This window comes from Rhincodon typus, chromosome 33 (genome assembly GCF_021869965.1).
Source record: "Rhincodon typus isolate 14 chromosome 33, sRhiTyp1.1, whole genome shotgun sequence".
NCBI classification, from domain to species: Eukaryota; Metazoa; Chordata; class Chondrichthyes; order Orectolobiformes; family Rhincodontidae; genus Rhincodon; species Rhincodon typus.
Window position 1 is genome coordinate 19794764 of NC_063364.1, and position 21425 is coordinate 19816188.

Below are 21425 nucleotides of genomic sequence, written 5' to 3' on the forward strand. Positions count from 1 at the left end.
GCTTTTCTGATGAAGGGTCTAGACCCGAAACGTCAGCCTCTCTGCTCCTATGATGCTGCTTGGCCTGCTGTGTCCATCCAGCCCTGCACCTTGTTGTCTCGGATTCACTGGATCCCAGTTGTCTATACCTAATATATACCACCTCCTTGACCAGAGTCTCAATATCTTTATTCATCTGTTGTTCCCAACTCTTCCCAGCCTTATCCTTTACTTCCACATAATGCCTCTGAACTGTCGTTATCTGAGTTTCGAAAGCCGAACTTGCCAGTCATCCCTTTACCTGCGAACAGTCTACTGCAGTAAATGTTTGAAAGTTCCTGTGTCGTCCATCAAATTTGCCTTATTCCAATTAAGAACTTGAACTGTGATACAAGGCATATCCTTTTCCATTACTATTTTAAAATTAAGAGTTATGATCACTGGTCCCAAAGTGCTCCCCCAGTAAAACTTCAGTCACTTGCTCTGCCTTATTTCCCAATGGAAGGTCAAGTTTTGCTCCTTCTCTAGTAGGTATATTTACATATTGATGGAGAGAATTTTCAAGAACATATGCAACGAATTCCTCACCATCCAAGCCCTTAACACTGTGGCAGTCTCGGTCTATGTATGGAAAGTTAAAATCTCCTACTGTTACAACTGTATACTCGGATATATGTAAGAATAATATCCGAGATCTCTCTGCTTATTTGCTCCTCAGTTTCCTGCTGATTATTGGGGTGCCTATAGTAGGTGATCACTCCCTTCTTATTTCCGAGTTCTGACCATGTAGCTTCACTGGATAATTCCTCAGAAATATCCTCTCTAAGTACAGCAGTAATGATTTCCTTGATCAAAAGTATCAAGTCAAACCATGAAGTGAAATCTAATTTTCTGTCTCACAGACTTGGAAAGCTGACACATTTGTGATGCACTTAAACGGGTGCCCATCTTGAATCAGGAGCAGCTATCTTTTTGGATCCTCGTGTCAAAATGTGTATGAAATCTGAGTGGACTGTGTTGTTATCAAAAGTCAGATGTTCAAATCTTAATGTGCAGAAATTGAGATCCCCACAGACAAAAGCAATGCAAATCCTCCATACGTGCTTATACTGCAGCCCTAGTGTCTGCACGCCCACACCCACCCACTTCCTCAACACCTTTGGTTGCTTGGTTAACATGAGATCAGGTGTCAAGGTGATAGGAGTTTTTGAAGTAGATTTAGATATAAGGCCGTGTGCTGGATGCCTTAGCTTAAATATAATAATGTGCTGTGCATATCATAATAAATTTGTGTAGCCATTTAGTCTGTCATTAGTCTGGACTATTCTTGCCTTTCCTGTCCTTCTCCAAAATACTCAGCCAGTCACTACCTCTGGGAGATGTTAGCATTTAGATGTTATTCATTTCTGCATATAGCACTATTGGTTATTTTAATTTATCCATTTGCACTTTCAATTAACACTTTTTTCTCTGGAGCCATTGAGCAGTAGTTTGGTAAACATGCCATATGGTGAACTCGTACAATATTGCTGAATATTTAACTTAACCTGATCTTTAACTTTTTAGGTTCTAAATTCTCCCATTGTCCTGCTAGTTTATAATGGAAAGCAATATATGCATACTAAGGTGAAATCATTTACAGTTTCCAGTCTTTCCTGGTGTTTCAAGTTGTTTAAGCTTTTTAAATGTTTTTGGAACCTGTGCGTAACTATTGTGCAGAAATGCAAATTTGAGCTCATTTAATTATGCAGTTTCCAGTGAACATAAGAAACAGGAGCAGGAGGCAGCTATTCAGCCCCTTAAGCCTGTCCCTGCCATTCTCTTAAATCGTGGCTGATCTGCTGTTGTCCTCAACTTGTCTCTTCTGCCAGCTCCTCATAGATTTGTAAAAATAAGAGTTGAAAACTGTCTACCTCCTCTTTAAACAATGTATGATCTAGCCTGCGCAACACTTGAATTTCAGACTTTCAGGACCCTCAAAAAGGAAAAAAAATTCTTCACATCTCACTCTTTTTAAATTAGCGACTCTTTATTCTGTAACTGTGGTTTGAAATCTAGTTTGAGATTTCCCCACTAATGGAAGGATCATCTCAACATTTCTTACTATTAAGAATATAATTAGAATAATGAAAATAGTTTTGTTTATCAAATACAATGTTGGAATTAACATTAAATAGCTCTATTCTAGGATGTCTGCGTAATTTACAAATTGTGCTCTATTAATAACGTCTGTGAATCCATTATATATGCTTTTTTGGGAATTGTATTGCTGGAATGTGGAACTTGGTTTTAAATTAACCAAACCCCAAATTTTGTTGTTTTTTTGTTTTAAAATCTTGGAACATTTGTTTTTGTTTTGCACTGGAGAAATGTGAATTGTACTGAAATGGCCAAAGCAGACAAAAAGGAGATAATAAAGTTAAACGTGAGATGTGGATACCAAAATCTTTAAATGCAGAAAGACTGATGGTTTTCAGGCAGACATTGCCATTATACTATCCGTGGAGTTGTTCCCTTGATTTATATGCTGATACTGACAGGGTTGGATAGGAATGTGTTTTCACTATAATATCTCATTACATTTAAAATAAACGGAAAATGCCAAAAATACTCTGAGCCTTTCATCAGAAACTATCACAGACCTGCCATATTGACTTTTTCTTGCCACAGATGTTTCCAGACCTGCATATATTTAGCATTTTCTATTTTCAGTTTAGCATCTATGGTAAATTGTATTCCATTGCTTTTGCATTTCTTTTGTATTCACAGCAGACACACGAGCTATGCTAAGTTTGTTTGAGTGTGCCTGCTTTGCTTTGTGATCTGTTTCTGACCTTGTAGATAGCTATTCTAATAAAATGCATGTGCTTCAAGGGATGTGTGAATCTAGTTTTAATTTTGTAAATTGAGCATTTCCAAGAGTTTGATGTACTGAAGTTCTTTATTGACTGCAGTCACTTTGGAGACTATAATTGTGAAACAAAAAGAATCCTAATTGCTTTGCATCTGAGCTAAATATTGAACAGCATTTACAATGCTTGTAATAAACCAGTACCAGGCTTGCTGCTGGTGTGCTTATGTTAGCCTGTTACTCAGCTGATTGCATTTTCTGGCTTGGCTCATTTAGATTAATTGTTAGTGGTAGTGTCACTGGATTGTTAATCCAAAATCCCAGACCAATGTACTGGTGACATGAGTTCAAATTTTCACCATCACAAATGGGGAAACTTGAATTCAATAAAATTCTGGAATAAAAAGCTAGCCTAATGGTGACTGTGTAATAAGCACTGACAATTGTTGGAAAAGCCCATCTGATTCATTAGTGTTCTTCAGGAAAGGAACTCTGCCTCCCTTACCCAGTCTGGCCTACATGCTATTCCAGGCCCTCAGCAATATGGTTGAATCTTAACTGCCAGATGGGTAAGCAGTGCTGGCTGAGCCAGCAACACCAAATACCATAGATGAATAGAGAGAAATAAAATATCGATATAGCAAACTTTTTCTTAACTGGCACCTATAGTGCCAGGAGTGTGCCAGTTGATCTAATGTTCCAGGTAATTAAGAGGTACGCATAACCACAGTAAAGCCTGACCAAACACAGCTTCGAGCCATCAATTTCCCTCAACATCTATGTAAAAATATCAACACGCCTCCTAAAATCTATGTAAAAACTCTCAGTAAGTAATAGAAATGTTATGCAGGGAGTATACACATTGCTGTTATACTTAGACATCACCGTAGATTGCAACACAATCGTACAGCATGGAAACAGACCCTTCAGTCCAACCAGTCCGTGCCGACCATGAACCTAAAACTAGTCGCACCTGCCTGCATATGGCCCATATCCGTCCAAACATTTTTTTATTCGTGTATTTATCTAAATACCTTTTTAAATGTTGTAATAATACCTGTATCCTCCACTTTCTCTGGGACTTCATTCTACACACGAACCACTCTGTAAACAGACAAAGTCCCTCATATCTCTCTTAAATCTTTCTCCTCTCACCCTAAAAATATGCCCCCTAGTCTTGAAATTCCTCACCTTAGGGAATAGACACCTGCCATTCACCTTATCTGTACTCCTAATGATCTTATAAACTTCTTTAAGGACACCCCTCAACCACCTAAGCTCCAGTGAAAAAAGGTCCCAGCCTGTTCAGCTTCTCCTTATAACTCAAACCTTTCATGCCAGGCAACATCCCAGTAAATCTCTTCTGAACTCTCTCTTCAGCTTAATATCTTCCTATAAAAGGGTGACCAGAACTGGACACAGTACTCCAGAAAAGGCCTCACCAATGTCTTGGACACTGTCAACGTTACGCCCCAACTCTTATAGTTAAAGGTCTGAGCAATGAATGCAAGCGTACTAAATGTCTTCTTAACCACTCTATCTGTATGTGATGCAACCTTCAAAGAATTATGTACCTGAACCCCTAAGTCTCTCTGTTGTACAACACCACCTAAGCCCCTAACATTAATTGTATAAGTCCTGCCCTTTTGTTTTACCAAAGTGCAATATCTTACATTTATCCAAATTAAACTCCATCTGCCACTCTTCAGCCCATTGACCCAAATGATCACGATCTCTTCGTAATCTTAGATGACCTTCTTCACGGTCCACTATACCACCAATTTTGGTGTCATCTGCAAACTTACTAACCATGCCTTCTATATTCTCATCTAAATCATTTATATAAATGACAACCAAAAGTGGATCCAGTGCTGATCCCTGCCCAACACTGCTGGTCCCAGGCCATCAGTCCGAAAAAGAACCTTCCATACTTGAGGCATATAATTTTTGCCAGTTTATCAAGAGTGCCAGTTGATAAGGTGCTGATTAAAACAAAGTTTGCTCTGTATCCACTTAACCATGAAAATGTTGCTGGGTTATTGGAGGGACAAAAGAAAAACGAGGTAAATTTCTGTAAAGTAACTTGTAGAATTGACAGTGCAATTTTTTTTGGAGGACAGGGGCAAGAGGAGATAAATTATTTCATTTTGGGTGTATACCAAACCAGAGTCTTGTTGCATTTTTAGATACTGTGGTTAATTTTGAGTCTATATTATGCTGAAGGTTGGCAAGCCTCCCAGCAACATCTTTCTTTACAACAATTTTTTTTAACCTGGACAATTCAATCATGTTATATTTGGGCATACAAATAATTTAGTGTATCCAAACACTGCATGTACAGCAACAAATAGACAGTGGTACACACGCTTTATATAAGTGAGTGAAATTTAATTTCTTAAGTTACAATGTTCATCAATTCTATAACTTTGATCTCAGTACTTTATATGAAGTTATGTAAGAATGTAAGTAATAGGAGCAGGAGTAGGCTGTCAAACCCTTTTAAGCCCACTGCTCTCTTCTATAAGATCATGGCTGCTCTATCCCAGGTCTCATTCCTCTTCTGTACCAGCTCCTCATAGCCCTCTTTGATATTCCAAAAATCTATGCACTTCCACTTTAAATACTTTCAGTGATCTAGCCTTCACAATTCTGGGGTAGAGAAGTTCCAGATATTCACTACCCTGTAAGCAAAGTTCTTTCGTAACTCAGTTTTAAATGAATTCCCCCTTTATTCTATAATTATATTCCCTAAATTGTGATTTTCCCCACTAGTGGAAACATTTCTCAATATCTACGCAATCAAACCTCCTTTAAAACCTTGTATGTTTCAATAAGATCATCCCTTATTCTTCTAAGCTCAAATGAATGAGGCTAAGCTTTTTAGTCATTTGATATGTCATCCCCTTAATCCCAGGAATCATCTTAATGAATCTGTTATGAACTGCCTCTAGTGCCAATGCATCCTTTCTTAAATGCATGTCCAAAACTGTATGAAGTACTCTAGGTCTGGTCTCACCAACACCCTGTACAGTTGTAAAAATAGTTCCCTATTTTTAGATTCTCAATTCCTAGCACTAAAGGCAAAAATTCCATTTGGCTTCTTAATTACTTGCTACACCTATGTGCAAACTTTCTGTCGTGTGCAAGAGCACAGATTTTTCTGTGCTGCACATTTTTGGTGTCTCTCTCCATTTGAACCACAGTATGCAGTTTGTTCCTTCCTACCAAAGACAATGACCTCACACTTTCCCTTATTAAACTCCATCTGCCATTTTTGTCCACCAACTGAACCTATCTTTATCCATATGGAGACACCTATTGTCTCATGACAATATGCCCCTCCACTTATTTTTGCGTGATCAAATTGGAATTTGATCCTCCTACAAACCATTAAGAAAGATGGCATATAATTGAGGCCCTCGGACTGATCCTTGAGGCACTCCACTAGTTGTGTTTTTCCAACCTGAAAACACCCATTAATCCTGACCCTGTGTTCTGTTAACCAATCCGCAGTACGTGCTAATACACTACCTGGAGTCTAGCCTTGCTTTATGAAGGGTTAGCACGATGTCCTTACTTTTGTATTCCCTGCCTCTCTTTTTTTAAAAGAAAAGTCTCCTCCTCTGAACAGATTCTCAACTTGACCTTCAATCAATTGCTTATGTCCAGCCAAGGGTGTCTTATGTTCACTTTAAAATTGTATTATTTTGCTTCTATTACCTTTCATTTTTCCAAACAACGTAAATCTGTTTTCTGCTAATTTCACCAGTTTGTCAATATCCTCTTGAAGTTTGTTGTTTGTTTCTATTTTGACTTTTTTTGTCACCTGCAGACTTTAACCTAGATTGCCACGTCCAGATCATTATATGCATGGAAAGCACTGCTAGGGATGGGCCTCAAGACATCATTGTGAACTTCAAATAACAACATTTAACTTGTTTTCACTCGCAACTTGTTGCGTGCTTATTTTTGATTGAGAAAAAGAGGGAGTTAATTATGGTGTGTCTCGTGGAATGCCAGATGCTGGGGTTGGGCAGTAGAAAGATTTAATTGTTTACAGGCATAGCCCCGTTCAGCGCATTATTCAGGTACTGGCAGTTCTTCAATTTCTAACTCCTAGTGAGAGACTGATTTGGCAGTCTAAATCCTGTAAAGGTACTTCTTCTTTGGAGCCAAAGTGCTAATTTGATTTTTCTTCTATGACAGCATTATATGTGGTATGTGATTTTTGACCCTATTTTGCATACAACCGTACATTTACTACTCTTCTTAACATAAATTGACAGAAATCAATTCTGCAGTAAGACTTGTCAGTAAAAGCAATGTGGTAGAATGCAAAAAGCACTGTAAAGTTCACTTTTTCCTTTAAAGATTCCACTTAATGAAGTCATTAGCTGTTTACAAAAATAACTTTATATTGTGCCTTTCACAACCTAAGGATGTCTCAAAGTGCTTTGCTCGCAATGAATCTATTTTCAGGCGTAGTTGCAATAGAAACCGAACCTGGGGAAAAGAACGTGGATGTGCTACATTTTGCCATCTGTCAATATGCCTCTGAGGCATGAACTACATGCATAGCATAAAATTCAAGATGGTGCCGGCATGGTAGGTTGTGTTCGTGCTGGAGGCATCTTATCTCCACGTAGTTTTCATCTTTTTTGCTTTTCTTCTTTATTTTCCTTTCTTCATCTTTTGGGGCCTGAGAGGTGTCAATGAGGCGGTAGTTGCAGCGTCTGTGGCATGGACGAGGATTCCTGGCATCGGCAGTGCCCAGGGTCTGGGCTTTTGGCAACAGTAGGCCCAGAGCCTGGACTGGTGGCAGTGTTGGTGAGTTGGTGGCAGCAGAGCTGGGGTCTCCAGGGGCGACGGTATCACTGTTGCTGTTGCCAGAACAAGACTCTTTGAGGACAGGACCACCTTGCCGAAGCCCTGAAGCCATGCTTGAGATCAAATTTGAATGGAAGATAAACTCTTATTTAAGTAACGTCTTTCTCTCCTTGTAACTCAAATTGGCGCCGGATTGTGGTGACAAAACATTTTTCTGTATCTTCAAGATATATGGGATGAAAGATCATTTATTCTTTCGTCCATACGCCTGTCCATCTACAAAGAAAGAATACTGATAAGTTGAACGCGTTGAATTTGTGAACATAAAGGAGATGCATAGCATATCATACACAAATAGACTAATGAAGTGCTGGATATGGCTGGCTGGAAGAAAGAGGAAACTAGTGCATATCAACAAAGAGAAAGATACAATATCTTGGTCAGATTTTTTGGGCCGGATGGTAGGTGGAAAAAATTAATGGAAGGAGAAATTAATGGTAAAATGAATGCACTTGACTGATGTGAAATGCGTAAGTGCGGCACAAGGACAGGCAGGTGGAGATCCGTGACAGTCAAATATCTGGGAAAGGGATGATACCAATGAGCAAACAAATTGTTCCAATGTTGAGAAATGTGGCAAGCAATTTGCACGTAAGGTTCTATAAACAACGCTGATGCAATTAGAAATTAGATTTAGTGATATTGATTGTGGGATAATGTTGACCAGGATATAAGAATTTTGATTCTTTGAGTAGTTGAAATATTTAATACCTGAGACAGAAGCACAGTCTCAGTTTAATGCTCTCTTTGAAAAATGGTAAATTTAACTCTGCAGCTTCCTTTTGGTATTGTGGTGAAGTATTGGCCTCGATTGTATTTAAACCTCTTTTTTAAAAAAATTTTTCTATTCACTTGAGTAAGTTTTCAACCTATGTCCTTCTAGATATGAGGTAAGAGGTGCCTTTGAGTTAAGGCTGATACCTGAGGCTCCGTCATTTGGATTGTATAGCTCTTAAAGCTATCAGCAAAGCAAGTACAATACTTGAGGGATTTTGTTTTGATTTATTGTATTTTTGGGGGAAAATGTTGATATTTCCTTTCAAAGCTGTTTTGGGAGTTTGAACCCCCCCTTTTCCAGTTTCAGGATGTATTCTGGGGAAGCTTTGCACACTGGTTTAAAATCTTGTTTTATATTTTTCTTGGTAGAAAACTACGCGCCTGGTTAAGGACTGAATTTTTAGATTTCTACAGAATAAGCGACCACAAGTTACTGTTGCTGAAGAGATGGCGCTGCCATTCAAGAAGGACCTTGAGAAGTACAAGGATATTGATGAAGACGAGCTTCTTGGCAAACTTAGTGAGGAAGAATTGAAGCAGCTGGAAACTGCCCTTGAGGAACTGGATCCAGAGGTGGGGTTTGAAATTCTTTATCCACCAACTCCCAGGGATAATGTACTTTATTTTGGAAATTGGTATAACTTCAAACTAAGTTATTTAACATCTATTTTTGGAGAAATTAAATAGGTGGTAATCATCTGAGATTGGTTGATAGAAATTAAGAGGTCGGAACTTGTATTGTACATTTTCCAAACATTGCTCAGCCAGTCCATAGTGTAATGTTCTTCCCCAATCTTTAATGTTTGGCTTTTTCACCATAGACATGTAACTGTTCAGTAATTCATTGGTATGGAAAATTGAACTAGTGTTCCACCTTTCACCACCTACCAGTTCCAGTGATGTCACACTTCATTGTTTTGCTCAAAATGAATTTATATGATTTGTTACAACTGCAGTCTTGAATTTGTTGGCTGTAATTTTAGTGTTTTGAGGATTAATACAAGTTCAAGTCCTTACTTTCAAAATTAGTGAATCATTCTTGACCAAATCTTGAAATCTTTTCTGTTTTGAGATTTGTACGTTTAAATTTTGTTCATTTTGCCAGTACCCGCTGAAAATTCATTTCCTGTGAATATTCATTGTTCAAAAAGTGCTTGTGCCTCTCCTGTCCATTTAAGTATGTGAGGAGTTGGATTAAGTTTTCGAATGGAGAGACCAATAGAGGAGAGGAAAATTGGGATGTAACGCACCCTGAAGCTTTTGGGCATGAAAGTTAATAAGAGGGTTTTGGCAATTATGACAATTAGCCTCAAATTAGCATATTATATAATAAAGGAAAAAGTAAAGTTTTGTTTTTTAAAAACATTTTTGTTCATTAGAAGATCTATAATTAACAACTTGGGGTGTCGGAATGGGATATTTAGAGAATTGATATTTAGGGTAGATGAGGAAAGATGCAACAAAGTGTATGTGTATTTCAGCTTTTTGAAGCAAATGATTTATGTGGCACCTCTAATGTGGAGAATGTCCTGAAGAAAAGAGAAAATTGACAGGAGTTGGTACTCCTTGAGATGTTATTGTCAATGAATGCGCAATTAATTTCTCAATGATGCACTAATAGGGAAACAGTGATTACTTCAGTAATTCATGGAGGAATCTGAATGATGAACAGTAAAGTAGCTATCGCACAATAAAGGGAGATGCTACCAAAGCTTTTTGGCTTGCACACATCAGCTCTGTTTCCATCCCGCACGTGTGTGCTCTGTACCCCCACACCAACGTGCTCTCTGCCCCCTGCCCATGCGCTCGCTCTGCCAAACTCGCACCAATTTATTAAGATTTGAATATCTGCACTGCAGTACTGAAACGTACATTCTGACAAGTTAATCACTGTAAGGACAAGGTAGAAAGCTGCAAATTAGAACCAAACACACTTCTACATTTGTACGTGTTATATTTTTAATCATCATTCAGTTTGTTCTGATCTCCAGGTGTTGAGTGGGAGCCACATTCCCTTTAATATTCTGGATAGAAGTAGATGTTTCATTCTATTTATTGTTACTTCTACAAGTCAAAGTATGTTTAAATGTACAGCATATGCTCTGTCTGTAAGGCTTGTGAATTTTGAATTGTGCATGCTTTTTGTGTGTATCTACATGTTTAGAGGTGCTTGATGGACTATTTTGTTCAGACATCTAAAATAATGCGTTTTCTCTGATGTGCTAGCATTCACTCCTGCCAGCAGGCTTTCGTCAGAAGGACCAGACTGTCAAAAGCCCAACAGGCCCCTTTGATAGAGATCAACTCTTAGCGTTTTTGGAGAAACAGGCCTTGGAGTATAAAGACAGGGAAGATTATGTACCTTTCACAGGGGAGAAAAAAGGTACTGTACTAGCTTTAATTGATGCTGCAGGCTCTCATTGTTTTCTCGCACGTTTCTGTCTTCGGGGAGGAACTTCATGAATTTTTTAAAAACATTATAAACCTACCTTCCACTTGTAAATTAAGCAAAAGATGAAACCATAATCGAACACTGCAGTTTTATTTACCTTCATTATGACATCTAAGCATTACATTAAAAATGAGGTTTATTAATGTTTGTGTTCAGCATGTTTGATAACTGAAAATTCTCCAGTATCATTTGGTCTTTTTATGACAACACTTTAAATATTAAAATTTCTTGACTATTTTAAAATAGTCTTCCAAGGTTCAGTACCTCCCAAAGTAAGTGATTCAATGCAAGTTGAAAAAGTTGCCCTCCATCTTCAGTAAGATTCTGTGTATTAAATAAGCATTGGTTTTAGCTGTTAACTGAAAAATGTGCGTTTGTTAGGTCAGTTAGCATTCAAAGAAGGGTAAAATTAGCGAGAAATATTTTGCAATAATAGGAATTGTGTAGCCACTTGCCGATTGTAATTGTCAAACTTTTAAAATTGCAAAGTTTCAATGTAATATCCACGCAAGAGGGCTTGAACCATTCCTACCAGGCATCAGAAATGCTAATTACAGTATTTAAATATTTTGTCATAGAGGAGAAATTTTTTAAAAGTTGTATAATAAGATTTGGTGTGGTTACCATATGTACATATTATTTCTCTGACAAGGAGTGCTAGCATTGGTTCAGGGCATGCATTTAGCCCCAAAATGAGCTTATGCAGAAGTAACTTTAACCTCATTAGAAGTGGGAAATGCCAAAACATCACAGTTTAAATGCACATACAATACTCAAGTTAATCTCTGATTCTAAGTAATTCTTCTTGACGACTTCACAGTACTGGCATTTCCAACTAGCAGCTGTGCCAAATTGTAAATATTTCCGTCAGTTGTGAGTAATGTTGAGAATAAGCTTTCCATGACAATAGTTAGTTTTTTGAGTTTGCAAACAAGTATGGATTTTAAAGGCTGAGCTGTCAGATCCCAAAAGTGGGAAATAACATTCCCAAATGCTTAAAAATTCAAAAGCTCTGTCATTACAAAGCTGCTGTATGGGATTAGATCTAAGCTCCTTTTGTTTTGATCTTTGAGCACTTAATTAAATGCTTATAACAATCATTTGTCTAGAATGGAAAATCCCCAAGTTTGAAATCTAATCCATGTTTTTACTGAGCAGCAATATAACACTTATGTTTTTACATAATATTTGGTTCCTGAAAAGGGGTGTACGGCGTGTTGTACACTCACATATCGTCTTGATTTCTAAGTATAGATTAGATTTTTACAAAAATATAAACATGTCTGAAGACCACTTGATAACTTGTTGCAAAACATCAAAGCTAAAAGGTGGAAGAACTCTAATTATATAAAAATCTTTTCAAACACGTATAGTTATACTTGTATCTTCCACCACCCACATCTGACCCCAAACTAAATTCCAGTAATATTGAGCCACAAAGGGTTTTTGTTTGAATGGAATTCTTGTTTTTTTTATGTCTAGCAGATGAGCACAGTTAGTTTATTGTAACAACCTTTCTTGGGATTTCTGATCTTTTCATTTGATCTATTATTCCTGAAATCAGTACTTTCATGTCTGAAGTAGAGGCTAGTAGGTATTTTAAACAGTAGAAGAAATCCAAAATGACAGTTATTTTCTAGCAAAATAAAGCCACGTGATTCTACAGTTTAGATTACTAAATACTGTTTTAGTTACTCACCTTTACTTAAAAAACCCAAAGTCCACATTAGTTAAACATAAATTAATTAGCAAATTGTGGTTCATTTTAAACTATAAATTACACATTAAATGGCAAATATAACTAAAAAATCTCACTAATTTGCTCAAAATTCCACTCAGTATATCAGTCATCAAGCTCAGTCACAAAATTCTTAACTCCATCTCATCAAAAAATGTATCTCCTCTGTTAGGAGCTGGTTTGTTTTGCAGTTCAACAGCAGCATGCGACCTATCTAAGTTCCACAGGCACCATCTACGCCAAAAACAGCCACGCATGCAAGACTTCCTCCACTTGGTCTGGATGGTATAAGCCCACCATTGTTAATTTTGAGTAACAGAAACGGTTGCAGCAACTGCATCTTTGTATGCTCTCAGATTATACATTGCCTTCTCTTCTGCTTGCCTACAGTACCACTGAATTCTCAATTTCTACTGAACTTTGAAGGCTGTATTTTTCCTTTCCAAATGCTTAATCCAATTTATCTCCCAGGAGTTTTGATTTCTAATCTCAGTCCATTTTTGTTTCCTTAGAAACCGGAAGGGTGAGTTTCCTTTCTCTGCTTTTCTCTCAGTTTCTCTCTTAATTAGAGTCTGTCTCAAAAAAAAAACAAGCCTTGAAACTGTGGAATCCACAAGATGGAATTGGAATGAAATTTAAAAATGCCAAATCATGGCACTTGACTGATTTTAGCTCTCAAGTTGTATGGGTGCCTTGAAGATTTCCACATGAGCAGAACTGCCGGAGCAGTTGCACCATGCAAGAGCGACTCAGTTCTCTTTTTATTGGTACATGGTATCTGCTACAAAAATCAGGCTGTTTCCTTCAAAGCTTTGCATTGAATTAAAAATGCATCTTTTGTAAGCAATCAGGCATACTCTTTGTACCTTTTCTGAACCATTGTATAGGACATATAGAACAGTGCAGCCAAGGAACAGGCCCTTCAGCCCGCTATGTCTATGCTGGCCACTCTACCATTCTAAACCAATCCCATCTGCCTGCGGATGGTCCAGATCCCCCTCTTTCCTGCCTGCTTATGTGCCTGTCTAAATGCCTCTTAAACACCTCTGTGTCTGCTTCTACCACTTGGCCAGCAGCGTGTTCCAGGCACCTACCACCCTCTATATTTGGCACTTCCAAGCTGGAGAAAAAAAGACTCTTCACCCTAAAAAGGCATTTCATAATTTTACATACTTTTATCAGGCCGTCCCTCAGCCTCTGCTCTAGCAAAAATAAATCCAAGTTGATCCAACCTGTCTTTATGACTAATATTATTTTATGTAAGGCCATTCGCCTTTCTGAAATCTGAAGAGATTGGAACAAATTTGTGTAAGTGAGATAACAAAGTTGGCATGGCTCTACATTGTCACTGTTTTACATTGGATACCTCAGATAGGCTTCCATATTATTATACTTGAGCTAATTAATATTCTTTTATAAAGCATTGTAGAGTTAAGTGCTGAAATACAGCAATCGTGGTATAAATGTTTCCTTTTCAAATTGCAGCTAACAAGTCGTTTAAATCCTTTTGACAATTATTGAGGTCCACATATAAATATCAAGCTGAAGATGTCATTTTTGCCCATAATGAACATTGAGGCCAAGTATAATTAAGGGTCTGAACGCCCCTCACATACTGCAGTGAATTGAAATTATTTTTCTCTGCTAAGGTTGAAATAGCATCTCAACTTTTTTTGCAAAGATAGTGATCTAATACCAGTGCCATTCAATACAAGAAAAGTACTTCAACCAGATTTGCAAACTGTGCTGGGGTAAAGACTATGGGCTATCATGTTTACGACATTCGCAATACAGGCTTCCATACATGTGGAGAAAACTACATGATCTAATATCGTGGCCAAAGGGACTGATATAAAATTTCTTATCCAAATTTGAGATTCCTTCCACACAATTTAGTTCCTAATCCATTGTAAGGATTTAATCCTTTAACTCTTGTTTGAATCAAGTGAATTTGCATAGTGCACTTTCCAAGATTGATGTATTGAGATTTCCTGAGAGGTGCCCAAAACTGAATGGAATATTGCAAATGAGACCCGCTCAATTGAAGCATCACTTTGTTGCTTTTGAATTCCTACCTTCTTGAGGTAAAGACCAGCATACTATTAACTTTTCTCAATGCTAATAAATACTAAGTTGAGTACAAGGACACACAAATCTCTTCGCTCCTCCGCAGCTCCTAGTCACTCACTGTTAAGAAAATATTCTAATTGTATTTTTCAAGTATAACCATTAATTGTGATTTAAAAACCTGAGACCCTTTATAGATTTCTAGAGGATTCCTCTCCACTGTCTCCTCCTTTCTCAAATTCAAGTGTGTGGATTTTTATCACCGAAATTGAAATCGGAACCAGCTGCTTTCCTCTGTTTTGCTAGCTACCAGGCCAAACTTTCTCTAAAGTACACCCCTGCCCTTGCCATTAACACTCTCATTTGCACAATTTCTTCATATCTTCAGTCATGCCAATTTCAAGCTCGGCTTGTCCATGAAACTTCATTGCCACTAAATTGCAGACCACTTGATTTATATCTTAGCATCCATCCTAGCTGATTTTGTTAATTTATCTCTCTCAAGTGATGTACCCTCTCCCCAAATTCTCCTGTTACTGCCCCTTTCTCGTAAAACCAATCCTTGCCCCTGCCAGTGTTGCAAGCTGTTGCTCAATCTCCAAGTGGAGAGGCAATTGCCTAATAGTATTATTGTTGAGCTGTCAATTCAGAGACCCAGATATAATGTTCTGGGGACCTGGATTCAAATCCTGCCACGACAGATGATGGAATATGAATTCAGTAAAAATCTGGAATTAAGAGACCAGCAATGACCATCATTGTCGATTGTCAGGAAAACCCATCTGGTTCACTAATTCCCTTCAGGGAAGGACGCTTCCATCTTTACCTATTCTGGCCTACATGTGACTCTAGACCCATAGCAATGTGTTTGACTCTTAACCATACTCTGGGCAGTCAGGGATTGGCAATAAATGTTGGCCCAGGCAAAGATGTCCACATCCTGTGAATGATTTTTTTTTTTTAATAAAGTAAGTTCCCCAATATTTCAAGTGAATGTGCCGTCACCTTCCAAGACCTAAACGTTGAATTTGATTGAATCTCATTTTCTTCCACAATACTAGATACCTCTTATCAAAGTCATGATGAGCTAAGTCAAGTGATGTTGGATCAAAAAAGGTGGTCCTAGTGATTACTATATGGCTATAATATTGTGGGTAGAATAATATGGTCAGAAACTCATGAGTCAAATATGATAACCTACATTGCAAACAATTTGACTTGTCATCCGGCAATTGGCAGGAAGAGCCAAGTTTTGCTAAAGTACAGAGTTTGTGGTGAAACCTAAAGGCAATAGCTTGGGGCTATTATCACTTGGCTAGAGAAAATGCTTGATTATCTAATCTGAGGAAGAAATCTGACAACCTAGAGGTGGTGGCAATGTAGAGCTGGGTGCTGTTCGCATAATTATGGAAGCAGAGTTTCTCTTTTGGATGGTATTGCCTAAGGGGTGGTATGTTGTTGAGAAATAGAAGGAGGTTAGGTATGAATCCTTAGCAGGCATGAGAAGTAATGGGAAGAGTAACCCTTACTTGTGGGTCTCTGGTTTATAATTGGATTGACATGAAGGAACCAGTGAGTGTGGTTAACAGTAAATGTTGGAGCAGCATTGAGAAGCCAACCTTGTATGACTGCAGACAGGTTGAAAGGATAAGGAAATGTTTATACATAGGTTACTACCTGTGATTTCCTCAGCTTCCCCTTCAAAATCCATTAACATTTTTAAATTGAAAAATCAGTAAGTCATTCTGCTTGATGTATTTTTAAGTTTCCTTTTACTGAAGTATTTTGTCCTTTTTCCTTCGCTGTGAAAGCAGGCCTCCTCTAACATCTGCCTTTTTTCCATTAATAATCTTGTATACATTGGTCTTTATTGGGCTAGCATACCACTTGCCTTCTCCTAATCAGTAAAAGATTTTACAAAAATATTACCTTTAGACAATGATTAAGCACATATGTCTTTGCCCTTTTGTAACCTGTCTCCTTTTCTCCCTGACTTCCTAACCTAGCCCATCTTCACTCAAGAATTAAACCTTGGTCACCTTAATGTACTATACTTCCAACTTATCTTAACACTTCATACAAGAAGAGACGTTGTGCTACAGAAGGGTAACTTGCTCTGTCTGTACAAATGCTGCCAGACCTGCTGAGTTTTTCCAGCAATTTCTGTTTTTGCTTCTGATTTTCAGCATCGGCAGTTCTTTAGGTTTATTTTGTTTTGGAAATTATTGTGCCTAACCTAGGTAAGGTGGCACCTCCTTACTTGGTTCAGTCCCAAAACGCGAAATAGCCCTATTTGCCATATACGTACTGCTGGAAAAAAAAATTAGTTATGAAATTTCTGACTGCAGGAATGCTGGCAAGTGAATCAAGTATCAGTAGCCAACATTTTAAAGCTGCATGATTTCTGCTCCCATTTACCCCACCCTGTCCCCCAATTTTACGGGTATTCAAAATGGGAGGTTACAAAGTTAATGCAGGTATTTAAATGTTCATTTCTATTAACTTAATACATTCACAGCACTCTCCTTTTGAGTTAATTTTTTTTATTTCATGGGATTTGGGCATTGGCTGAGCCAGCATGTATTGCCCATCCCTGGTTGCTGTTGAAAAGGTGGTGGTGAGCTGCCTTGTTGAACTGCTACAGTTTATTTGTTGATAGAGCCACAATACCATAAGGGATTTATACTGTAAAGATTTTGAGCCAGTGACACTGAAGGAATGGTGATTTATTTCCAAATCAGGATGGTGAGTGGCTTGGAGAGGAACTTGCAGGTGGAAGTGTCACCATGTGTTTGCTGCCCTCGTCCTTCTAGATGGTCATGGTCAGGGGTTTTCAACATGCAGTCTAAGGAGACTCTGTGAATTGCTACAGTGCACCTTGTAAGTAGTACACACTGCTGGTACTCTGTGTCGATGGTGGTGCAGGGAGTGAATGTTTGTGGATGTGGTGCCAATCAAGTGGGCTGTTGTTTTTCTGGATGGTGTAAAGCTTCTTGACTGTTGGAGCTGCACCCATCCAGGCAAGTGGAGATATTACACCACACTAGACCTGTGTTTTGTAGATGGTGTTCAGCTTTCGGAGAGTCAGGAGCAATGTTCCCTCAGAGGTCTGCACAGCAGAGAAAATAGAGGTCTGTGAGCTGAAGCTGTCTGTTGGCATGTTAATTGGCGTGTGCAAAACATCCCAGCTGCACAGCTTAGAGGAAATGTTGCTCAGGAGATGAGTTACTCACTACAGGATTCCTAGTCACAGTACTTAATAGCTAGTTGATTCATTTTTGGTCAGTGGTAACACCAGGATGTTAATATTAGAAGGTACGTTGATGATGCCATTGAATGTTGAAGATGATGGTCAGTTTCTTCCCTATTGCAGATGGTCATTATGTGGCACTTGTGTGGCTCGAATATTACTTGTCATCTCTCAGTGCAAATTTAGATATTGTCCAGATCTTGCTGTATTTGGACATAACATGGAAACATAGACAGAGGGAACAGGAGCAGGCCATTCGACCCTTCAAGCCTGCTCTGCCATTCATATGGTGTCTGATCATCCAACTCAGTAGCTTGTTTCAACTTTTTCCCTCATGTCCTTTGATCCCTTTAGCCCCAAGTGCTATATCCACTTCCTCCTTGAAATCATACAATGCTTTGGCCTCAACTGATTTTCTGTGGTAGCAATTTCCACCAGCTCACCTGGGTGAAGAAATTTCTCCTCATCTCTGACCTAAATGGTTTATTTCGCATCCTTAGATGGAGACCCCTGGTTCTAGACTCCCCAATATCGGGAACCGCCTTCCTGTATCTTCCTGTGAGAATTTTATAGGTTTGAATGAGATTCCCCTGACTCTTCTGAACTTCAGTGAATATAATCCTTGCAGATGCAACCTTTGTTGATACTTCAGTCGCACCATACCAAGGAATCAGTCTGGTAAACCTTTGCTGCACTCCCTCTATACCAGCAATATCCTCCCTCAGACCAAAACTGCATACAATATTTCATGTTTGGTCTCTCTACGGTGCTGTATAATTGCAGCAAAACATCTCCGCTTCCGCACTTGAACCCTCTTGCCATGAAGACCAATATATCATTTGCTACCATCACCCCCCGTACACTTAACCTTTAGCAACTGGTGTACAGAGACATCTAGATCTTGTTACAAATTTCTCTCTTTCAATTTATAGCCATTCAGATAATCTGCCTTCCTGTTTTTGCTACTAAAGTGGATAACCTCACATTTACCTACATTATACTGCACCTGCCATGCATTTGCCCACTTTCTCAACTTGTCCAAATCGCACTAAAGGATCTCTGCATCATCCTCGCAGCTCACCCACCCAGCTTTGTCTCATCCAAAATATAAAAATAACTGGGGACCTAGCACTGATTCCTGCAGTACCCTACTAGTCACTTGCTGCCATTTGGAAAAAGCCGTGCATGCTGATGCACGTGCACAATGCGCTGTTTTAAGTTGTACATGTGCAGATTTTCGGGAGAAATTGCCATTGGGGAATGATCATTCAGGACAGGTTTGGGAGGGTGAGATCAGAGAACTGGAAGGGGTGCAAGGGATGAGTTGGGGCGGAGCTGCAGGGGTGTGTGGGAGAGGGGCCCCTGGCACTTGAGCATTATATCACACATGCGCACGCTATGTGATGTATTTTGAACCATGCACATGCGTGTTCTTGAATGAGTGCACATTTGTAATTGCCCACAATTGGTGTCAACAAACACCTGCCTTCAGAAAATGACCTGTTTATTCCTATTCTTTGGTTTCTGTCCATCTCAGTACTACCCCAGTCCCATGTACTTCAGCTTTATACACTACTCTCCTTTGTGGGACTTCTGTCAAAAGCCTTCTGAAAGTCCAAATAAACCACATCCATGGGCTCAGTATCATCAAGTCAACTAGTTACATGTTTGAAGAATTCTGGTAGGTTTGTCAAGCATGATTTCCCTTTCGTAAATCTGTGCTAACTCTGATCTTTCCACTGTTTCCCAAGTGCTGCTTCAGTATCTGAGAAGTGGTGAGGGGTGCTGAACATTGCGCATTTGTCAGCGAACACCCCCACCTCTGACCTTATGGTGGGAAGCACATTAGTGAAGCAGCTGAAGATGATTGGGTTTAGGAACTAACACTCTTCTTACACAGTGGTATTATCTCTTACTCTGAGCCAGGAAGCCAAGTTCAAGACCCATCTATTCCAGAGGTGTGTTATAACATCTCTGAACAGATTGATTAGAAAACTATCTACCCTGAGGAACTCCTGCAGCAATGTTCTGGAATAGAAATAACTGACCCCCAACAGCCATAACCATCTTTCTTTGTAGCTGGTATGACTTCAATCAGTGGAAGGTTTGCCCTGATTCCCATTGATTCCTGTTTTGTCAGAGTTCTTCCATGCCATATCTGATCAAATGAGGCCTCGGTGCCAAGGGTAGTCTCTCACCTCATTGCTGGAATTCCACTCCTTTGTTCATGTTTGAATTAAGGCTATAGAGGAGGCCAGGAGTTGAGTGGCTCTGCTACAAGCCAAAATCAACATCAGTGAGCAAGTTTTTGATACACGGGTGCCACTTGATAGTACTGTTGACATCACCTATCTCTTTACAAGATTGGATTAATGAGGTGGTAGTTGACCAGACTGGGTTTATCCAGCTCTTCGTGCGCAGGGCATAACTGGTGTTTTCTCTTGGAGGTGTTAAACCAAGCATTTAAATCTATCAGTTCAAGTTAATGTAAAAGATTACAAGAACAGTGAATTTTTTTTTCTCTGGTGTCCCAGCCAGCTGTTAAAATCTCAACCAATACCATCATTCTGCTGTGTACAATTTAGCTGCAGCAGTTATCTATATAACAGTGACTATCTCTTAAAATTATTGATTAACTGTTTAGTACCTTGGGATATTCAAAAACAAGCAACCTGTCTTTCTAATTATGGGCCTGACATTTGTTCAGGTGATTCCTTATTATTTTGTTCTTTCACAGATTTGGCGTTGCTGGTCATTCATTAGTTGTCCTTAGGATTCATGATACAGACATGGATGAGAAACTCTATCTGTCAAGAAGGAAAGACTATTGTCTCCCCACTGTAGTTTCCAGCTTGATCTCTTCTTACCTGCATTGCCATAAATGTATGGTTTATCCTAAATGTTTTTCAGGATTACTCCTGAAGATTTATTTTCTGGTATTTCCAAATTTGTCCCTATGCTTTCCTACTTTGGCTCATCTAGCAGTGTTCTGGATGACCCCTTGCTAATTTAATTCCATAGCTTTGACCTTTTATTGTTTTATCATGAATACAAATCTTTGTTTCTCAGTATTCCTTCATATTCAAACAAAATGTGGTATTTTTCTTTTAGAGCATTAATTTTATAGGTATTCCATGTATCTAATGATGATCAAATATCTGGTTTTTGAGTTAAGTAGCTACGGGGAAAAAAAGCATTTTTTTCTGCTGTTTAGAGAACTGGATTTTAACAGTGCATGTAAAACTTTCCCATTTAATTATTTTGGATTAGAGTGCACCATTCAGCCCCTCAAGTTTTTCCATTCAGTTAGATCTTGGCTGATCTCTATCTTAATTCCTTGTACCCACTGGAATGTAAACAGTAATATCTAGCAATCTGAGATAGTAGGAACTGCAGATGCTGGAGAATCCGAGACAACAAGGTG

General features: G+C 38.7%; 1 protein-coding gene across 3 annotated transcripts in view; it reads left to right on the plus strand.

Annotated features, from left to right (window-relative positions):
- tmod2 (tropomodulin 2) overlaps positions 1 to 21425 on the plus strand; it is a 56334-nt gene that overhangs the window by 13285 nt on the left and 21624 nt on the right. For all 3 annotated transcript variants that reach the window (XM_020515766.2, XM_048616054.1, XM_048616053.1), the window contains exons 2-3: positions 8864 to 9067; positions 10721 to 10877. In XM_020515766.2, coding sequence (XP_020371355.1) covers positions 8942 to 9067; positions 10721 to 10877 — 283 coding nt within the window. In that variant the 5' untranslated portion in view covers positions 8864 to 8941. The remainder of the gene's footprint in view (positions 1 to 8863; positions 9068 to 10720; positions 10878 to 21425) is intronic.